General features: G+C 45.3%; 1 protein-coding gene across 2 annotated transcripts in view; it reads right to left on the reverse strand.

The window, feature by feature from the left end:
* Positions 1-959: 959 nt before the first annotated feature.
* The window catches only part of VWC2 (von Willebrand factor C domain containing 2), a 957,617-nt gene continuing 935,752 nt past the window's right edge, over positions 960-22,824 (reverse strand). For both annotated transcript variants that reach the window (XM_069613426.1, XM_069613427.1), the window contains exon 4: positions 960-1,452. In XM_069613426.1, coding sequence (XP_069469527.1) covers positions 1,301-1,452 — 152 coding nt within the window. In that variant the 3' untranslated portion in view covers positions 960-1,300. The remainder of the gene's footprint in view (positions 1,453-22,824) is intronic.

Below are 22,824 nucleotides of genomic sequence, written 5' to 3' on the forward strand. Positions count from 1 at the left end.
CAGGCTTGTGCCAGGTGTACATGGCACTGTTGGAACTGGCAAGGCTCTGCTGAACTGGCAGGCTGGCACATTGCACTGAACTTTGCAGTTTTCAAGAGAACCCTGGTGTATTTAAACATTACCCCAGGCTGGTTGGCACTTTTATTGGAGACTCCCTTCTAATTCAGCAACAAGGGTCATCCTGCATTGACAGCCCTCTGCAGCATTTGAGCAACACTAAGGTATACTTTGAAGTAACAACTTGCAACTAATGTTGTTATATTTTGGCACTCGAATGCTGTACACTGCATGACATCCTGGGACAATATTACAACTAGTTTTATTTATACTGACCTGTGATACAGAATTGGCATTGTGCTTACAGTTGATGTCATGGCTGGCACCACAAGCATTACAATATTTAATTTGTCCTTCAAAATTGCTTGTATACGTGTTTTTATCCACATTTCTCCAAACATTGTGCTGTAGAAATGCTCAATGTTTTTACCTCCCCAGGTTCACTTTCATCTTCTTCGCTCAGTCAATTTTGGATAAAAGTTCACATTGTCCACATTTGGTTGCCCCCATGCTCTTGCCTGTGGCCCCTTCTGTGCCCCTTCTAAATTGGACTCCTAGATGCGCCACTGCTTCTTTGATGTCCCGGCTGAGCCTTCCCTCTAAAAACACAAACCAGGGCATCAGCAAAAATCAGTAGGGAACCAGACATTCCGGGATCTAGGAGAAAGACCCAGCATTGAGGCTTAGGCGAGCCGCAGGCATCTTCAGGAGACCAAGGGCGAGGACTGCACTCTACTACCTATAAGGCATCAGTTTCAGAACTATTTGCCTACATTCATCCAATTACCTACTATGCCATGGATTTCAAACAGTATGTACCAAATAGTCCTGAAAAATAAAATGCTTGCACAATCAAAAGGGGAATAATTTGACATATGGTGCAACTACAACATAAAACCACATCAATGTAGAGTACTTTATTCTGCTTATCGCTATAAAACATTTATTTTATACCCCATAAGAAGCATTGTAGAGCTACACATAATATTTATAGTGTACTTTAGTATACTCACTGTGAAAAAAGCACATTTAGTGAACATAAATCTATATAGTGATGTGTTTCTTAAAGTTTATGAAAAACATATACCAAGATTCTATATTATTGTTTTAGTCTTCGGTCCCAAAAGCCTTCTCATGGAAGGAGTTCTGATGGTCTGGTCCAGGTACAGCTAAAATGCCAATATCACCAAAAGATATATATTTTTTTTATAAAAAAGCATGAGAGCGTTGCCATGTAAAGTTCTCAGATCTGCTTGCAATCGTGTCTAGTGCACATGGCTTGGCGCTCAATCCTCCAGGTGCCTTCCTCGTAAGTGCAGTGGCAGATGGTGCATTCGTCCGTCTTCACTTCGCGGCCTGCTGGAATGATGATTGTTTCAGCAAAGCAGTTTGGTCCTGCAAAATAAAATACACTGTTCAGAAAGGTCCTGGATGATGGGACGGCGGCAACACATGACTTCACAAGTAAAAAAACAGAGGCCAGTTCCCCAAAGGCAATCAGCACTTATACCCTCTTCTATTTCACCCACTAGAGTAATTATCTATCTGGGGCTCATTTGCTCACATTTAGGGAAATAGTGCACTACCAGAAGGAAACCCTATGTAACCTGAAGAGGTTCATCAGGCCACTATAACATAACAGGTGTATTTGTAGAGCGCACACTCACCCCCAGAGGAGCATGCTGGAGCTATTGACAGATAACAGAGGTTTCTTGTTACCCAACTTAATGGTACTCATTTTATCAAATTCAGAAGGATGAAGGGGTAAGTGGACCTGCTGGGATCCAAACCTGTGACCATGAGGTCAAACACAGGCCCCTGCAGTGTATTAGTTCACTGAGCCACAGACCCACAGACCCGGTTACAGTATATAGTATATTTTTCTTCTTACTGGTGTAAACATCAGACTTCGAGTTGCACTCCCAGAAGACTGTATCCTAACAAAGTCTGCCAGAGTCATCAGTTAAAACATTTTCTTTTTTTTAGTGAAATAAGTTTTAAAAAAATCACATTGACATTCCCAAAAATTGAGCCAAAAGGTGTGGCAGCACGATGCATTTCGCAACTCTCCCATTACTTGTTCACATAATCTATCCATTCATGAGTCACAGACTGTATCCTAACAAAGTCTGCCAGAGTCATCAGTTAAAACATTTTCTTTTTTTTAGTGAAATAAGTTTTAAAAAAATCACATTGACATTCCCAAAAATTGAGCCAAAAGGTGTGGCAGCACGATGCATTTCGCAACTCTCCCATTACTTGTTCACATAATCTATCCATTCATGAGACACATTTAAATATACAAATGAAAACAACAAAAAGAGAATGAGAGATATGGAGTGAAAAACATGTCAGCCATTTTGCATAGGTAAAAGGTCTTATCTAGGTTGTGCACACCAGTTATGTAGGGTTCATACAAACCTCTTGCCAATGGTTTGAGAATACGGCCGCCATGTTGTGCTATCCCACATTGTGGGTTAACTGTCTGTGTGCCACTATGATGATCACACCACAGAGCATGCTCCAAATGATATACTATGAATACATTTGGATTAATCGCATCATACTGAATGATGGAAATGGTCAACACTCAGGCATACTAATAGGCGGAGCAAATTGCAGATCTGAAAGCCATGTATGCCCTAGCTGTAATTGTGAATGATGTATACATATAGAACAGTGCCGAGTCAGAAGGCAGTATGATAGTGCATACATAGGTAAATAAATGGATGCACGAAATCCGGATGGTGTGCGAAGAATGACACGAGGTATACCCAATGTCTACTTGTTATAATAATAATAATAATAATAATAGTCATTTATAACATGCTTAATACTAAGGAATGGTCTCTAAACTCGGGTTTGGGATTCGAACCTGTGTTGTGCTGCTTTGTCTTGCTTCCAAGACAAATGCATTGTCCCTGAGCTATCCTTCCTCCCTTTGTGGATAGCTTCATCCAGGGTCATATTGATCAATGCCACTCGGGGGCCTACATTTTGGGATATAAGGCTCCGTAAAATAGGTGTAGGCAGTCGACTGAAGTAATAATCGTGGGTGCAAGTGCAGTGTCCCACGTTATGGGCTGCAAAATAAGCACCCAGATAGTGAAAGCTGTAATGTCATCATGGTCCTCTAGATGAAAGTGATGTGTGCGTGCTGTAAGCTCAAATAAAAGAGATACACCTCTGGCATGATCGGTAATGATTACCATTTACAAGGTATAAGCCTGTGCAGATTTCTGCAAGTCTTCGGAGGACAATGCTGCATGATGGGAACTGAAGTACATAGTGTACCCTCATCATAGTACACCACATGAAAGTGCTTCGTGCTATAAACTCAAATGAATGAGATAAATCTCTAGCAGCATGAAGTGTAGTCACCACTAAAGTCGAACTCTAACAGTGTAGACAATGATCACTATTTACAAATCTTCGGGGGACAATGCCTAATGGTAAAAGTACATAATATATGCATAACAATAAGACAAGTAAACCTCAATCAGTGAGAATGGTATTTGAAAGCAAAACGTAGAACCCTCATAGTTGGTACCTACATAAAGGAACTAATCTCTTTTTGGGAAATTCGTCTGAGACAAAACCTCAAAATCACATTAACTGTGCCAATATTGCGTATATATCATATAGTGCACTTCAATATAAACTTTAACTGAATCACAGTCAACACCCCAACAGAACAATGTCATGCAGTTGGAATCGCTTTTGCCAGTGATACAATTGTTATGTTGGAGTGTTGACCGTGATCGATTTGGACTTTATATTGAGCACTACATGAAATATACACAATTTTCACAAAAGTTGATTTGATTTTATGTTTTTGTCTGAGAGGTATTTCTTGAAAGGATCTACATTTCTTTATGTGGGTACCAACTTTGAGGGTTCTACATTTTGATCTCAAATACCATTTTCACTGATTGGGGTTTTCTTTTGTTGTTGTCAGGGATATGTTAAGTCATTTACAGTTCTATCTTTTGTGTGCATTGATTGCATTTTGCTCATGACTAAATTATACTTGTAAATTGGGGGTAAATGCTGCCTTACTTTTGTGAATTGGCACCACAGTGTCAAGCAATGCCATATGGTAGGTTTTGTGCTGTTCATTTGTGCAGCCAAGTTCGGCTCTGTGGTTGGTCCAGCCTTTCTCATAACTAGATATGCTTATTTTACAGCTCAAAACAAGATGTCATCCTTGCACTCACACGTCAACCATCAGCATTTTCTAAGATTGTGTACATATAAAGTGTTACACCACGTTCATCCCTTTTGTGAGAATGCTACACATTAAAGCAAAAATGTTAGTAACAGTAGTGAAGGTTAGCATGCGGAAGGACACATGGAGAAAAAAAGTGCAGTTAAAGAAAAAAACCGATCAGATTGCGGAAGTTACATACAGTAGTTTATTATAACATTAACAATTCTGAAGTTTTGATACAGGATCACTTCCAATCTGATTTCTGCCTAAGTGGTCCGACCATATCCATCCTTCACCGACATCATTAGCGCGGGGTTGCACAATGGTGTTTCGTCTGAACGAAAACCGAGGGAGAGGGGTGTATTGGAACTTCAGCCATGTCACAAACTTTTATCGATCCAAAAATTCAGTTTTGACAATAAGCATGGTGTAGAAAATTGAAAAATGTAAATGGGGGGGGGGGTGGTATCAGTGGGAGGGCTGTCCTGGTTGTCTAAATATTTTGTTAGTATGTGAGAATGAGAAATTATACAGGCTGGTAATTAGGTTGAAAAACTAAACTTTAAGATCTCGACACCATACAAAGTATTAAGTTCATTTTCAGCTAAGGTAATGGTGCACTGTGGAAATCAACCCAAAATATAATTTAGTAGATATAAAATTCATGAGTAGTGAGAAGAGCAAAACAGAATACAAACAGACTGAGTGCATCAGCATTTCACCCCAAATCTTGTTTATGAAGCAAACAGTTGTGAAACCCAGCCCAAATATCCCTGGTTGTCACACACCACCGCCAGCCCTGCTTAACTCATATGGCGTGGTGCCTCTACCTATGTTGGTGTCGCTGGACTCTTTTCTGCTCCTAGGGTATCCGGGTACCGCTGCGGACATCACTCCAACTGCTTCCTGCAGTCATGGCTATGGCCCTCGCTAGAGCCACTATGTCTCCCTATAAACTGCAGATGCCTCCACTCCTTGGTGCATTTAACTCTCCTTTGTTGGTCCTCCAACTCACACTCTTCCTGGTCTGTGCCCATCTGCCTGTTCCTCTTCTTTAGTTCTTTAGTCCTGTTTGGGCTCTGGCCGACTGCTAGTTCCCTGTGCTGTCCTGTTGATTCACCTCTTCCTCCTTGCTTCTTCCCACTTCTTGCTGTCTGCTGGGTTCATCCTCCACCTCGTCCCAGTACTTGCTTAAATCCTATACTGTTTCACCACTGCATTAGCTCAATTCAGTCCTTTACCATCTGACATCCTGAGATTGGCAACCTTTGGGTGTTGTCTGCGACCATTTCATCCGCCTCTCGACTCAGTGATTTCACTGCTGGAACACCACATAAATATCTTTACAAAATTCGGTTTATATGGGGCATACCATCTCATCTGGATGAAAGAGGAAATGAACAACGAATATCAAGTTGTTTCTGCAAATAAATTACTGTTGGGCAAACACAACAGTGTATCTTTGTTACAAGTGACAAGGAAACTCTAAAAATACTTCACAAATAAAACTCGCCTAAAAAGGGAGTGAATGTTTGCAATTTCACTTTAAATTTATAAAAATCTCTGTTTGTCCCTTTAGAGTGCATTGTGCCTCACGGAACGCTCTGCTTACTTAGACTCGTTCAGGAGGGCTGAACTACAACTCCCAAGAAAGTTGTAGTCTGCAACTCACTCTTTTATTGGGCATCAGGTTTTATAGACCCCTTAGTCCAGCAACTTCCTTCCTGGACACACTCAATGCTTATTTAGGGTCTGAGGCACTTCATCAATCAAGAATAATTATCTTGGGCAATTTAAATATATAGTGCAATGTCCCGGAAGAAATGGATTGCAGATACCGTTATGATATTCTTCAGAACCATGACTTCTATCCAATCTACCAAGCCATACTGGTGGACACTGCTTGGATCCTGTTTTCTTCAGGGGGCTGAAACCATAAGAGCACAAGATCACCCCAGTGAGCTAGTCTGATCATGCTATGGTGAGTTTTTTAATACCCAATAACTACAGATCCTGGGGTGCATCTACTAGTGTGCAATTGCTCTGTCGAAAGAAAGACTTGGATCTTATTTCAAGTAAAGAGATCTTGAGGGATTCGGTTCAGATGCAACCCACTGTTTAATGCACATAACTTTATACCAATTTTATGTCACAGCTTCAAACCAATTGCAATAACAATAAAAAATGTAAAAAAATCTTTGAAGAAAAATAATCAATTGTATAGTGAAAAGCTACAAGAACTTAAGAAAATGTATCGGAAAAAAAAGAGAAAATATGGCTTAAGACCAGACATACTATAGAACCGCAGGCAATCAAATTACCTTTGGAAGAATATAGACAAGAGATCATATTAGCAAGATCCTCCTCTTTGCAAAAACACATGAATCTTGCAGATAATTGACCCAAAACACTTTTCTCAGCAATCAAAAATGTCACCAATCCCCAATTTATTAATGTTGGTCTGCCAGCATCAACTCAAATGGCCAATCAGTTCAATGTCTTTTTCTTTGATACAATTAAAAATATCGATATAGCAGTGATACTCATTCCATTGTTCTCAAACCCGGATCAACCTGCAATAATATTCAATCCAATTTGGAAGTTATTTGCCCTAAATTTAGGTTTTCATCGGTAAGCACTCTGGACATCATTAGCCTACTTTCTTGGCTAAAGCCCGCCAATTTCACATATGATCCTATTCTTGCTTACTTAGTCAAGCGACAGGCATGTGCACTTGGTGAGGTTGTACAGACTTTCGTAAATGCGTCACTTGCACAGCATTGAGTCCCGCCAGATCTAAATAAATCCTATCTCACACCACTGCTAAAAAAGTCAACATTGGACCACAAACTCCTCTCCAATTATCGTTCAATTTCCGGCCTTTTATGGCCTGCCAAAATCTTGGAAATGATTGTAACTACTGAACTGCAAAATATTTTGGAGGAACATAATCTCTTAGACCCATTTCAGTCAGGTTTTAGACCAGGCCACGGAGCAGAGATGGCTCTTATGGTAGTCTGGGATGATCTGTTGAAGGCTGCCGACGATGGGGTCATCAGCATGCTAATCATGCTGGACCTGTCGGCAGCCTTTGATACAGTCAATTTTGAGATTCTCCTTTCCATTGGAGGCCATGTACCGAGTCCTATTATGCGCAGAAGAAATAAAAATGTGGATGCTGGACAGCAAGCTCCAATTGAATCCCTCAAAAACTGAGGTCATTGTTTTCGGCAGTAAACGGAAGGCAGCAAACAGTCTACAAACCATGCCATGTCCATCTTTGTTTGGCGCACCCACAAAGTTCTCCGACAAAGTAAAGAATATTGGCTGTATTTGGCAGTCCAATATGGACTGAAATCTGCATGTTAACCAGACTGTCAAGTCTGTATATTATCAATGGAAATTGAATAAGCCTCTCTTGTCTCTTATTGTGGAGGAGGACCGTTCAACAGTGGTTGGTATCCTAATAAATTCAAAGCTAGGCTACTCTAATGCCCCTCTTATAGGTGATAAAACATTCCAAATTCAGAGACTACAGGTTGCACAGAACTCTGCAGTCAGACACATTTCTTCACTATCAAGGAAGTCCTCTGTCTCTCAGTATTGGAAAAGCCTTCATTGGTTCAGCAGCACATTTTGCTCAAAGTATTAAGCCTGGTCTTTAAATGTGTCCATGGCCTAGCCCTGACATATTTAATGTAAAAAATTCAACTGCATCACCTTACTCGATCACTTCAATCTGCGGGACAGAGCCTTCGGGTGGTCCCTTTTGCAAAAACAACAACTGGGGTGATAGGTGTTTCTCCTTTTTTGCTCCCCGCTCCTGGAACTCTCTACCAAGTGCCCTCCGACAGATTAAGTCCCTACCCATGTTTAGGAAGAAATTTAAAAAATCACCTTTTTGAGTAATGTGTCTCATCAACCAACATAAGCTTCAAGCTTGGAGCGATAGCCCAATGATGTCAACGACTAGTTAATATTTAACATCTGCGCCTAGATGCAGCTTTGCTTGGACCCTTTTTTATGGGTATGCACATTATAAATGTTAAAATCAAATCATGTGATGGAACATCACGTCAATGGCTTCCTGGAGTCATGGCAATGGCTCACGCTCTAGCCACTACGTCTCCCTATAAATTGGAGATGTCTCCGCACCTTGGTGCGTCTTAACTCTCCTTTGTTGGTTGTCAGACCTGGTCTGTATCCATCTGCATGTTCCTTTTCCTTAGTCCTGTTTGGGCTCTGGCCGACTAGTGGCTCCCTGTTCTGTCCTGTTGGTTCCTTTCTGCTTCCTTGCTTCTCCCCACTTCTTGTCTTGCTGGGTTCATCCTCTACCTCGTCCCAGTACTTGCTTGAATCCTATTCTGTTTCACCCCCTGCATTAGCCCAATTCGGTCCTTTACCATCCGATACCCGGAGATTGGCTACCTTTGGGTGTTGTCTGCTGCTGTTCCATCCGCCACCTGGCATAGTGTTTTCACTGCTTTCACACATAAATACCGGGAGGTGAGCCTGTGGTGTGGGGGAACCAGTCCCTGCCCTTTCCCGAGTTCCCAATCCTCGGGTGAAAGAGTGCTGAACCAGCACCACTGACAAGAGTGCATGGACACCACGCTCCCGCAACCAGCCCTAAAAAAACAATGTCCCAGTGATCAGGAACTTGACACAGGTTAATTGTTTGATATGGACCACTGATGCATGTTTTTCTTCCAAGTCATGAAAATAGGCCAGATGCCTAGGTCTTTTGGAATGAGAGGGCTCCACTTCAGACATCCAGCACTTAAGTATGCTGTGCGTAGTGATGCTATTCAGGCCCCCGAGAGAAAGTGGGCTATTTGTGTCAGAAAGACATATGCATATGATTGTACTGCAATGTTACAGTCAGAATAGAGCCCCGTTTAGCATGAAACATTGCAAGTGACACAAATGTGAAAATCTACTCGTGGTCCAATGTAGTTAAATTATGGGTCAAGCATTAATCATAGTGCATACAGGGCCAAATGTGTAGGATGCAAAGGCATGTGTGAGAAGATACACTTAAAAGGGTTTAGGCATTTAAACAGTAACAAGGGATTAAAGGAAAGGCAGGCTGATGGTGATGATGATGATGATGATGATGATGATGATAGCCTGGCAGGTGGTGTAGTGGGCGGAGGAACACTCAAGGCAGCCAGAATGGGTAGCTGTTGCATCATGCACTCAACTCAAATCACAACAGCCACAAAGAATACATTTAATTGGCTGCTGATCAGGAGACAATCTGTCCCTGAACCGGAGACAGAACTGCAGGCATCAATAACAACAAATCGGCCACACACAGCAGCCCCCGCTGTGCTCCTCAGCCACGGAACCTCTGGTGAGATGATGATCAAAGGAGACCCATGGGTAATGGTAGCAGAGTGGGAGAGACACAGATAATCAGGGAAGGGTGAGCACCCAAGCAACACAACAGGTGCCGTAGGCCTATTTGCAGCTGCTGGCTGCCTGCCTAACCACTGGAGATGGCAACTAGCAGTGCACTACCAAGAGCTTAGCAACACCACTGAAGACCTCCAAAGTCAGTGCCTGCCCAAGCTTGGTATTGATGATCGGCCAATCCTTCGGCTCCGGCGTCCGCGGTCTGGAGCAAACATCTCAGAGTGACAAGGCAATTCACAGCATGCAAGCATACTGCCGAAGGGGAGTTACTGCCCCTCAGCCTAATGTGCCATAAAGCAAACCACACATGTTATTTCCCAAGGATCAGTGGAGCTAGCGGATTAGGTGGCCATGTTGATAGCTGCTCATCACCGCCCCCTTGCAGCATACTTTTTATTGAATTGTATATTATATATTCGTATTGAAATGGCGGTCAGAAGTGGCAAAGGAACCATTTAGGAACACACAGTGGTGTAGATTGTGTAGTTTAAAGCAGTTTAAAGCTGAACAAGTGGGAGGGAGGTAGGCCAGTAGTGCAGGTAGATCAGGAAGGAAATCCATTCCATAGGCTTCCTTCAATTTGGCAGAGGGGACTGCGGTGCAATGCTACTCTGTGCTGTGAATCTGGTGCCACCTCAACACATGCAAAATGAACCCTAGAAGTTGCTTTGGTTTCTCCAGTCACAGGAGTTACAAGTTTCAACTTGCACATGACTGAATGAACCAGCTATTTGCTTTTAGATACAACTAGAGATTCCAAGCAGAGCACTAGCCATAAAGGAAGAGGTTCCTGAGGGAACCACTTACTAACTGGCTCCATTCGTCTTTAGCGTTGCCGCTATTGCTAGGGAAGATGACTTGTTACCGCACCAGAAACACCAGAGATCCCCGTCAGAGTTTCCACAGGCTTTGCCTCCGTCAATATAGTTACTCAACTTTACTTTCCATAGTGGAAGATGATAAAGATCAACGCATCCCCTTTCTACTCATCAGTTCCGAAAGATTAACATCAGGAAATAGGGGGAATCAGGCACCTCTTGAGTGGAAGTGGTAATTGGATAAGGCACTATTGTACATAAAGCATGCAGAAGGTGTCCAAGCGGATCCTTCAATTTCCACACACAGCCTCTGAGGGTTGCAGCTTGCGGTAGCAGTAGAAAGCAACACCAAAGTGATGCTCGCCTTCTGGACCGTGCGCGATGAAGGGACGAGAGACAGCAGGTGTGCACTTGCAAGTCATTCTTTGTAATTCTGGATATAATGCCATCAGTGGGGCCACAGACGATGCCACTGGAGGAGTGATGTAATAAGAGATGGCGCTAGGGATTTCTTATGGGATTTCATGGGTGACGTCTATAGCAAAGCAAAGTTGTACATTGCCAATGTTCCATAGCTTAATTAATTGGATGCATGCCACGTTTCAGTGTTACTTAAAGCATTAGTGTGCAGTTTTCCACTCTTTGTTAGAAAACAAGACTCAAAAAGGGCTTTAAAATCAGGTACACCAAATGCAGAGAAATGTTTCGACCCCGCTTACCCACGCAGAGACCTCCTAATGTCACCAAGGCCATTAGCCTCTCTTGGTACTGTGGAAAACGTTTGGGTATCTGACATAGTGAACCTCGAGAAACCTGCTTTTCTGTTTCCTACCAGCATACTCCCGGTCATTCTTTTCCAGGACCCTCTAGACACTATTTCCTGCACTCCCCATACGCTCTGACAAAATACTTCCAATCCTACAATTCCCCCGTTCACGTCATACTAATGATTCCAGACATTTCTGTTTGACTCATCTCAAAACCCCTCCAAAACCCACCCTTCCAAGATCACCAGAAACCCCTCTAATATGAGGGTTGGAATTCCATACAGCACTGTTTTCCCATTCTATCCCGCCGGACAAACTGACACTTTATTTCCCCCCTTTTCCGACATGAGCACTTTCACGCAGTACGAAAGACCATGGACTAACCGCAAAACTGTTTACCCAACATGTCCCAGCGCCAGGCAAAGTCAGGCATTTATCCTGAATCACACACACCTGACGGCCCTTTCCCTTCCCCACAGGGATAAAAGGTGTAGCAAGAGAGCACAGTACGAGCAAGGCAGACTGCACGAGACAGCTATCCAGGCCCAGCAGTTCTAGAGGAGAAGAAAGGCAGAGAATATCGAGAGGCTGACAAGGAGAGATATGCCCTTGCCCTTTTTGATGGGGACAATAGCCCAAGTGTGATGCAACAGATGTCAACGGTACACGGAACGTGTCGACGATAAGCGGGAGGCGAGGGAAACTCCTGCTACCGTGGTACCGATCTTGACTCCAATTACGAGGAAAGCCAAGCGGTTAATCACAGCCGGTGAGTCGAGGGGGGAGCCGATAATAGCAGGGGGGTGGTGAATGAAAGATGCAAAGTGGCAAGTTGAACCAAATTTAAAGAACTGTAGAGGTGTTAAGGGGAGACCAGCTGCTGAGGGAACCAGCACCACGTGGGTGCTAACTCGAGAGACTCTGGTCGATCCTCGTCTGAGTGAAACTACAGATCCCAGAAGGCTGCAGGTGAGCTGCCTAGTGAGGTCAAAGTGGTCATAGAGGAGGTCAAGCAAATTCCCTGTACAGTCGAAAGCCTTTGACCTAAGAACTGTGAGAAACTAAGGGAAATGAATCCCGTAAACAGTGAAACCAAGTGTGAATGTGAAGTTGGCAAGAGTGAACCCGGAAGAGGGATGATAACGGAGAGGGGGAAAAGTCTAAAGTCCTGAGAAACAGTGTGTAGACAAAGGTGAACCTGGCCGAGGGATGTCCACTGGAACTGTTTAAAAAGACATTTAAGATTTGTGATGAGAAATGCAAGCCATAGTGACCCTGGAAGAGGGAAATTGGTGAATGCTGGAAAAGTCATAGTGATCCCGGTGGATGGAGGCTTAAATCAAAGAGGGGTCTGAACCCAGAAGAGGGGACCCAGGGGTGAAGCCATCACCCGAAAACTATACGTAAAACAGAACTTTGTGTTATTAGTTGTTTTGTGAATCTATGAGGCCCTCGGAAACAGAAGATACATCCACCGAAGGCCTTGATATCGATGGGAACTGTTTTAGGATCCGAGCCCGGAAGAGGGAGATCCAGAGGGTGAAAAGCTATTACCCAACACTACGAGGAGCAAGGGTCAGTGCCCGGAAGAGGAGGACCCAACAGTGAAGAATCCTCACCCTAAGTAAAACCAGGAAACAAACTTGCATCTTTGTTGAAGGAACTTTTGTTTTGTTATACCCAAGCTACCGCACCCGGACATATTATTTGAGAACACTTCTTTCTTCCTTTGAAAACTATCCCAGACCCTTTTTGCATTGGTTGTCACGTTTGGCAATAGGTTTCTTAATATAGGCCCTTTTATTGGACACAACACTACTAGGACAGCCTTATTTTCAGTTCATGGTCGACACTTGCTCCCATCTTAGATTTAGGTTTAGATTAGACGTTTTTCCAACCTGCATACAGTTTAACAGTTTAATAAACACCCTTGAACTGTGATCACTTGTGACTGTTGTGTTACTGTTGCCACCATGAGTTCCTTACAGTAGCCTGCAGAAGGCTTCTCTTTAGGAGTGTGGGCCCTGAGTGACAAAGGTGGTCCAGCAAAGGTCAAAAATTACTTGAAAAATGATAGGTGCATAGAGTCCCATGAATGTATTCTAGGTACCTGTTGGGGAGTGCTGCCTGAATAATGAGTCACTGTCTGCATAACAGAAGCACCGTGCAGAGAGGATAGACATCGATCAGGGCAAAGGGTGCATCCTGCACCTGGGGCCAAACCTGTACGTGGCACTCGAAGCCTTAAATGGTGAAGTCTATTTCACCATTATTTCTTCATTTACACTTTTTCACCGGGAGTCATTTAACATCTCAACATAAACTACACAAAATCAAAACGAGTAGGTATGGTACTTATGGGGGACACATTGGGATAACGAGGACCTTAAAAGTGCAAATAATAAAAAATGACAAAACAAATATAAGATAATATGAATATAGTAAAAAATGTTCACACGAAACTGAGTACTCTGTTTTCATTTGATTTCCAGTCCATGCAATAACCACCTGTCGTTCTCATGCGCCAACAGCACAATTTGTTTGAGATTATTTTTGTCTGTTGACATCAAATTACTGCCATTCCTGACCATGCCAAGTCATGTTCATCACCTTGCAGTACCCAGTTCCTCAGGACCCATGTGCCATACTTGAAAGTCTGACACCCTATGACCCGTACCCAAAACCAATGTCGTACATATCACACTCAATGCCCAAAGCACCATGCGCCAAGTTTCACGTCACGTGTCTCAAGCTCACGGCACAAAGCCCAAATTTACGATGCCAAAGATTCATGCCCAGCCCAGCAGTTTGGGTTGCACTGCACTTTTTAGGGTGGCAAAAAGTACAACTTATATATGGTCTCTCCCCTTCTGTAATGGCTTGGCAGGCTGAATAAAATGTTCTGGAGAGTTGCCCAGCGCAATGCCAGAGGCTATGACTAATTCTAAATCTTACAACCATCATCCATGCGCGTAGCTACTCGCCAGGTTGTACAAGCTTCATGCTGGAAGCCCCTCTGTATTGCTCCATGCCCCAATTCCTATATCCCACGTTCATTCCAGTGATTTAAGTACCAAGTAGGCACACGCATGCTCCATGCCCCAAGCTGCATGCCACATGACCCATTACCCTGACCAATGCCCCCAATCATGTGCAAGACGTGTCACACTCCAGTCCTAAATCCTCCTAATTTCTAAATAGTTTGCAACAGCTTCTCTGATGCATCACTGCTTTGCTACATTGGAGAGCACCCTGTGACAACACACAATGAAAAACAGCAAAACGTTGAAGGCCCATCCAGAGGTGCTCAGTAAAGGTGGCTTTTCGATAAAAGACACCGATTTAGAAGGTTGACCTATGCTTCTAAAGAAAACTCCTTTGAACACGACCTCATATTTAAAAATGGATAACAGCATTAACCATCTGTTGAATGGGTGCGAACCTTCTGCTTGTGCCAAGATGAGGTGCTCCACTTTCAGCTGCTAAGAATCGTCCCCTGCCAGAGCTTAGATGTATCTCGAGTCATCCACAATTCCAAAGGATTCTTAAACCTTGTGTTTTATGATGTGTTTCAGGTCCTCTCCTCTTGATTCAATCTGGTGTCCCAAAATCAGATCTGGTACAACACACCACGGCAGCCATTTCACTGCTTTTTGTTGCAGTTTTTTTTTCATAGGGAGATGCCTGTCATACCTTCCACCCCTACCCCAAAAGTCCATAAAAATATCCCCTTATCCCGCATCCACCTAAAAAAAATGTCACTTTTCTATTATTCAAATGTTTATCGTTGCCACCATTGCTGTGAATCATTTCATAATGCACAATCCTTGATAGCTGCAGCATTACACATCCGCCTGATCATTTGTTAACCACATACTCCCTGTGTTTTGAGACGTTGTGACTGGTCTTCAGGAGTAAATCTTTGGCTGCAAACATAAAAAAAGGTTTAAGAACATCCGTCAGACCAATTCTCAACGTAATTCTCACCTGCAAGGCCTCCAATAAGGAGATGCATGCAGGCAAAGCGAGCTGAGCATCAGTGTTAGGCTCATCCCACAGAGGCTGTTAAATCATGTTTAGGGTTTGCCTCATGGGTTTTTCCCTCATAATCCACATCTAGCGGAGCAAGGTATGGAGTATGGACGGTGTTAAATGGCGCCGTGTGACATTTCTCACTACCTTTATATGTTGTGGCATTGTGATTGGCTGAAAGGTGAACATCCGGCCAGTGCATTACGCGCAAGTGATTTCGACTAATGCCACTGTAACAGAAAGAGGGACCGAAGGCAGAGCCTTCAATTAACAGTTTTGGTTTGGCTCCAATTGTTTAAGTATGTGCCTATTATCTGTGCAGTACATTCATGATTGCCATCACTTGTAATGGTTGTAACTTTATTGCCGACTTTTAGTAATGTCATGAATTGTCTTTCTTTATTTGAATAGAATTCGGGTCTTTTGTTCTTCGGTGACTTAGACTGGTGCAAATGCAAACACTGAACGTCAGGAAATGGAAGGAGCCCGTGAACCTGTATGTGTTTAAGCGGAGACTACAAACTATAAGATATTATCTGAATAGGATCAAAATTACAATGGGAATCTCTGAGCGCTTATTTCTTACATAATGTTTTTTTTATGAACAGTAATAGTCCTTCAAGACTTGAAAAAACATGGATCTTGTGCAAAACACATGTTGGCTATAGTTCTAACCTATAATTTAAAATGTCTTTTGGCATGAATGGCTAGCTGATTCACAGAGAGCACGACTAAGGGATAATAATGTAACTGTGGTTCTATTTACTTAAAATATTCAAAGGAACAATGCAATAGTACATACAAATGAGTTCAATTTGAATGCAACATTACATCTTAATAAGTGGCAACTAGCGTATAACCAGTGTGGGGATTATCAATTCTACTTGTTCGTTTTTGGACTCTGTGCAAGAAATCATTTTTCTCCTCCCAGCAGCTGGAGACACTTTAAATGTCAAAGTAAATTTCGAGGGTCAACACGGAGCCAGCCAATCATGCAACATATAATTTATCCACAAGCATGATGTTTGTTATATGATATGATATGGCATTTATAACGCACCTATATACAAGTGTTTCAAGCCGCAATGAGGCAAGGGAGGGGGAACAAAGGGAAGACAGAGACAGCGATCTTAGTAGGCCAGGTGACATTGAGATCACGCAAGTGCAGGGGAGGAGAGAAGTGCAGGGGAAAGGAGGAGGGGGCAGTGCAGTACATAAGATAACCAAAATAAAAAAAGATAAATAAAAAGTGAGGCCAGCTGGTGGCAAGTGCAAGGGTAAGGGCAGACATCAGATGTCAAGTGCTGGTAGGGGGCTGTAGGGATACAGAAACAGTCCCTGTGTGCAAAGATTTCCAGGGGGGCAGTGGAGGAGTGCAACTGGCAGGGAGGGCACCTGGGCCCGAGATCAGAGGGTAGCCAGGTAAACCAGTGCAGGTTCAGTTTCAACCAGCAGATCAGCTGGGGAGAAGAGGAGAGAAAGCAGAAGCAACGAGGAAGGTCTTGAGATGCTTCCGGAACCAGAGATGGTTCTCCTCAAGTTTCAGAGAGGATGGTAGGTTGTTCCAGAGGGAGGCCCCAGCAGAAGAAAGATCTACCAACAACTTGTTGCTTGGAGACGCGACTGACCCTGAGGGAATTGGAGGCGGATGAGCAAAGCGCTCGAGAAGGAAGATATTTAGGAAGAGAGAGTTGAAGGTATTGAGGCCTCAGCCGCCAGAACCCTTACAGACAATGCAGAGGGTTTTGAACTTAATCCAGAATCCTTACGGACAATGCAGAGGGTTTTGAACTTAATCCACGCCGCCACTGGGAACCAGTGCAGAGATTTCAGGGCTGGAGAGATACGATCCCTGGGCTTGAGGCTAAGGACAAGTCTCACAGTCCTGTTTTGGATGAGTTTCAGAAGGGAATTTGAGGTTGCACTTGATATATGATTTCCAAAACCTATTGGCTTTGCTAGCGCTTGTGTTTAATGTTGCCAGCCCATCACTTTGAAAGGGAAGCCGTGACAGCCAACCCACCCATTCAGATGATAAGCTACTGCTTTTCCAACATTGCCAACTCCAGCAGATTCCATCAAGTAAAACTATTGCCTTTTCCACTGTGCCACAAGGTGAACTGCCCACCTCGGTCTGCGGTCGAGCCAGCAACCACATATGGTGGTAACTTTGAAGACTGTCTCACAATCCCCTACTGTCACATTCTTCAACAGGGTTGCACTGCAATGAGTGTGCTGAAAGGAGTCAGCAAGTAGAGATCAAAGTGTAAATAAGCTGATTATTTATTGTCTAACAAATCAAAATCTTTCTCCACTTTACATTGTTAAGCTGCCTCGTATAGGACATGGGCGTGTTATAGCTCTGAAAGAAATAGTAACTACACAGTAAACTATGCTTTAGTAGGTGGGCTTGGCATGTTATTAAGCCCGGAACTCCTGCTGTATCTAACAACAAAACGAAAGGACTACTAAATGATTGTGCTCCATTGCACGTCGGCGGGCACAACTCGAACTCCAAAAGCAGCTGTCCCAAACAACTGGGCTAAGTCCACTTTCCCAAACAGAGTTGGACTGTTCTACAGAGAAACTAGGAGACGTCTTTGCCAGGCTGAGGGCCTGAGACAGGAGAGGAGGTCTAGGTGGCGAGGAAAAGACAGGTCAGAAGAGCATTTTAAGGACCAGTATGGCGCCGGTAGTGTCAGTCACATGTTAGGCTACTGAAACAGTCCTACAGCAGGCAGACGGCTCACATATCAAAATACAAATGGGCTGGGCAGAGTTAGTTACATGTCACATGTGGCTCGGAATAGTCTGAAGCACTGGGAAAGAGTTAGTCAAGTCATGCCCACACCGGCAAAAGTCCAGTAGTGCAGAGCAAGAGTTATTATAATGAATGCCCAGATTACTTAATAGTAATATTGATTACTTCAAGTCATACTTGTCCTACACAGACAACATGTGTTATGCAGCCGCTGGAGACACCCTTCTGCAAAGTAGAACTCCAAAAGTAACTTTTACATGGCCGCCTAGTGGGTCCCCTACAACTGCAATAATCCATACTGTACTAACCTGGATAGGGTCCTCTTGTGCTTAACAAGCACAATCTGGAACAAAAGACCTGCTTTTGATTGTGTGGAGAAGGGCATCGGACTAGGACTAGGAAGAATTGTGTAGCCTGTGACCTCAAAAATAGCCCACCTAGAATGAGCTATATGCTGGTCCCCTAAGGGAAAACCTAGTAATAAAGTCACAGGCACCAGGGGTTGAATAAAGGGGGTAGTCTGTCTGTGTGTAAGTGTTTTGGACTATTCCATCCAGCCCACCATGGGTCTGGATAGAAGGTTAAAAATAAAAAAATAAAAGGGAGAGAACTCCTTTGCCCAAGAATGGGTTGGGCAGAGTGATCAGAATCTAAGAGGTTTTGAAAAAGAAATGGTTGAGAAAGGAAAGAATAGGCATAAACAGGAGAAGGAGAGAACAAGGAAAAGGGGAGAAAGAAGAAAATAAATCTGCTCCCTGGTTGGCGGGTGAGGCCTCAATCTCCTCCACCCTCCAGGGCGTAAGAGATTGCGTTGCCAGGAAACGTGTGCTGGGTGACTCAGGTCAGTAACCATTGCACCAGGCTGTGTTCCGGAGCAACCCGGGCTCCTACGGGGCGTGGCAGGTGTCAGATCACCCAGGGATCAGGCCGGACAGGCACATCTACATTAAAGGGCAGAGGTAGCATTTGCAGGGCTGCACTGGGCCGAAGATCAGTGGAGCTTCCCAGTCTGTCAAGCAATGGGAGGGTGGCCTATACCGGGTAACCCGGCTGTGCCTTATGGCCGGTGGGGCGAGCCCAACAGCAAAGTCCTCCTGGAACGCGCATGCCAGGTCGCCCGGGCAGTGAGGTGCGGCCAAGGGTAGTGATGAAAAATCATTGGCTGCCCTGTTAGGCAGCCCAGGGGAAGAAAGGTCCCAGGATGTCACGGCAGAGCAGCCCGGGTGAAGCAGGGAGCTCCAGCACGCCAGCTGGAGCTCCCAGAAGAACCACAGTCCATGCCTTGTGTCTATTTGACACAATGCAGAGGGGGCAGGCCCGCAAGGCAGGATGTAGTGCTTCAGGTGCAGTAGTAAACATGGCTTCATCCCCATGGCGACGGGAATGCAGCCTGAGGGCAAAATGGTACAGCGTGTGCAATTGTTTGTGGGCAGCCCTCCAGGTCATGGGGCTGCCTAAAAGATGGGCAAGTGGCCTGAGGTCTTGGCAATGATGTTGGGTGGACCCTGCAGGCCACAGGGCCAGCAAAGAAGATCAGTTGTGCTGCAGGACAGTGGCGATGAGAGCGGGTGAACCCCTACCTGCGCAGGGGCCACCCATAGACACTTTTAATAGTGCAGGCTAGTGAAAATAGCCTGAATAAATAGCCTGCTACGAGTGGCAAATCTTCCCAAAACACATACCCTCCTGAAGGCAAGCACCCCCGGCGCACATGGAGAAAATTCCAGGCCGAAACGCATCGTTTTGAGCGAGTTCGGAGCGGCGGGAAGGAGGCGACGCGCTCGCGGCATCGCACGATCAAAATGGCCGCGCTCACAGGAGTGAAGCAGGACGGCGGGAAGTCGCGTTGAGGGAGAACCTGCATAAATCAACGGAGCTGTTGGGCGGCAGCCCCCGTGTGGTCTGCGGAGAGGCTTTGGCTGGTGAGGCGAGACGGGCGGGAAACCCATCACACTCCCGTACGGCAGGGCCGGGGTTGGTGGAGAGGAGCCCGTGAATTGGCTGGGGAGACGAGGGGAGCTGGTCGCCCACCACACACCGCGGCGAACGAGAAGAAACAGCCCCCCCCCGTGTACGGGTCGGCCCCCGCAAGACAGAGCCGGGAAGGAGCTACGCTGGGTGGAGCACAGAGGACTGCCCTGCTGCCGAGACTGGTGAGGGGAGCCTGTGACATTAAAAGAATCGCTGTCACCCCGCTACAGCAGCCTGGACTGCGATACCCACACATTGGCATTCAACATGGGCAAAGACAAATCCAAAAGATTGATATACCAGAGCAGGATAGATCAATTTACTACGCCAACAACTAACGGCCAACCAGAACAAGAACAAGACCAAACAGACACCATGGTGGGAACGGAGGGCACGATATCACTAAAGGACATCATGGCGGCCATAGCCGACTCGCACGCCTCCATGGAGCTGAAAATGGATGGCATCAGCATGGACATTTCCCTCCTGCGACATGACCTCCAGAAGCTGACTTCGCGCACCGGCGAGGCAGAACAACGCATCTCCGGCGCGGAAGATGGAATAAGGAACATAGAACAGCAGCTGGCCAGAGTCACAACACGTTTAAAAACCATGGAGGAGTGAGTGGATGAGAGCGAGGGAAGGTCCAGGCGTAATAACGTTAGGATCCTGGGACTACCGGAGAAAGCGGAGGGCCCACATATGGAGCTATTTCTGGAACAGTGGCTTACAGACCTGTTTGAAGAAAACACGTTCTCCAATTTCTTCTCCATTGAACGAGCCCACCGTGTGCCGACGGGTCGTCCAATTCCCGGCGCCCCGCCTCATACAGTGATCGCCAAACTATTGAACTATCGTGATCGTGGTGCACTGATTCAGTCTGCAAGGGCGAAAGGAACCCTCACCTATAATGGATCCAAAATAGCATTCTTCCCAGACTACACCAGGGAAGTGCAGAAGGCTAGACAATCGTTTCACCCACTGAAAAAACTACAATCCCTCAAGGTGAAATACGGCTTGATGTTCCCTGCCCAACTTAAAATTTACCACAGAGGCACAACAGTCCACTTCACCGACCCCAGAGAGGCGTGGAGATGGGCGGAACAACACATCGAGGGAGACTGGACGGCAACGAGGGGCAACAGAAACAGAACACCCCGTGCCCGGCCAGGTCCTGAACCACCAGACCAACAACCGCCTGCACCCGGAATCGCACCACAGCTGCAGGAATAAGAGCACCGACTCCTGAAATATATGCGAACAGAAACATTCGAGACCCCACCATGCGGGGCTTAAGGTACTGTATAACAACCTAATGCTGAACATGTATACAGATTGGCCACGAAGAGACACACAGCCAAGCGGCCAGCCCAGACGGAAGGCCCCCCTTCCCCTGGTGTGCCACCCTGTGACATCGCACCGGGGTACGTCCGGAGCCTACACACAGGGATACAACCCCGAATAGTTTATTTGTTAGCGGGCTCACTCAGCTACGGTTAGCTGAGATTTGTTGTTGAATGTTCGGGCGACAGATGCTTCGAGTTAGGAGGAGTATAGGGTGGGGGATGGGAAGTTTGTTTAACGACGGTTTTGTTAAGAAAGGGGTCCAAAGTTCAAATCTAGAATGCTTTGCCACAACACTATCAGCAGACGACATGTGCACATGGTGCTATGTGCCAGTGATTAACCCGCACTCTTCACCAAATGGCCTCCACTAACACAGATATCAGGACCCTACGACTCCTAACCTGGAATGTTAATGGGATGGGAGGTGGAATCAAGAGACGACTTATCACACAACTCCTAAATCGACACACACCAGACATAGCCTTCTTAACTGAGACCCACTTAGCAGGCACTACATGTACCTTATTCAAACGCACCAACTACAGAATTACAATACATGCTGGGTTCACCACAGGCTCTCCTGGGGTGCTTATATTAATACACAAACGGTTGCCCCTGATCATGACACGGGTGACCCAAGACACTGGCGGCAGGTACACACTTATTACAGGAACACTATGGAACCAGACGATAGCCCTACTCGGGATCTACTCGCCACCGACACTGCTCACCACCCTGCTACAGCACATTACACCTCTGATCTCAGGAGATAACTCAGACCTACTGATAATTGGGGGTGACTTCAACAAAGTCATGGAGGTGGGGATGGACCGCTCACACTTAAGAGCGGAAGAAATCCCACTGTCCGAACCAAACTAGCAGCGTTCACCACAGCAATGGGACTGAGGGATGTGTGGCGTGACCTACACCCAGACACGAGGGAATACTCCTTCCACTCAGGGGTACACGCCTCTCTATTGCGATTAGATTACTTCTTTCTCCCTGGGCCAGAGACTCACAGGACCACAAAGGCAACTTCACTGCCGCGCGGCATATCAGATCACTCCCCCCTGCTAATCGAGCTTAACATGGCTAGACCACGTCCGCCCCCCTCCTGGCGCTTAAATAACTACTACCTAGGCCTCCCAGATTTTCTGGAGAAAATACAACAAACGACAAAAACTTACTTTGAGTTAAACACGGGATCGGTGGATGATCCGGGGATCCTGTGGGAGGCACTCAAACCAGTGCTGAGGGGTGAGATTGTGTCATGGTCTGCTGCACACCGAAAGAAACACCAACAGAAATTGGTGGAAGCCGAAGAGCAAGTGACCCAGGCTGAACTAAACCACCTGGCACTAGACCAACAGGAAACAAATCAAGCACTAACACTTGCCCAAAAACACTTACAGAACGTTGCGCTAGACAACGCTAGGCAGGCAC

The sequence above is a fragment of the Ambystoma mexicanum genome, chromosome 5p (genome assembly GCF_040938575.1).
Source record: "Ambystoma mexicanum isolate Mex_15411 chromosome 5p, UKY_AmexF1_1, whole genome shotgun sequence".
NCBI lineage: Eukaryota > Metazoa > Chordata > Amphibia > Caudata > Ambystomatidae > Ambystoma > Ambystoma mexicanum.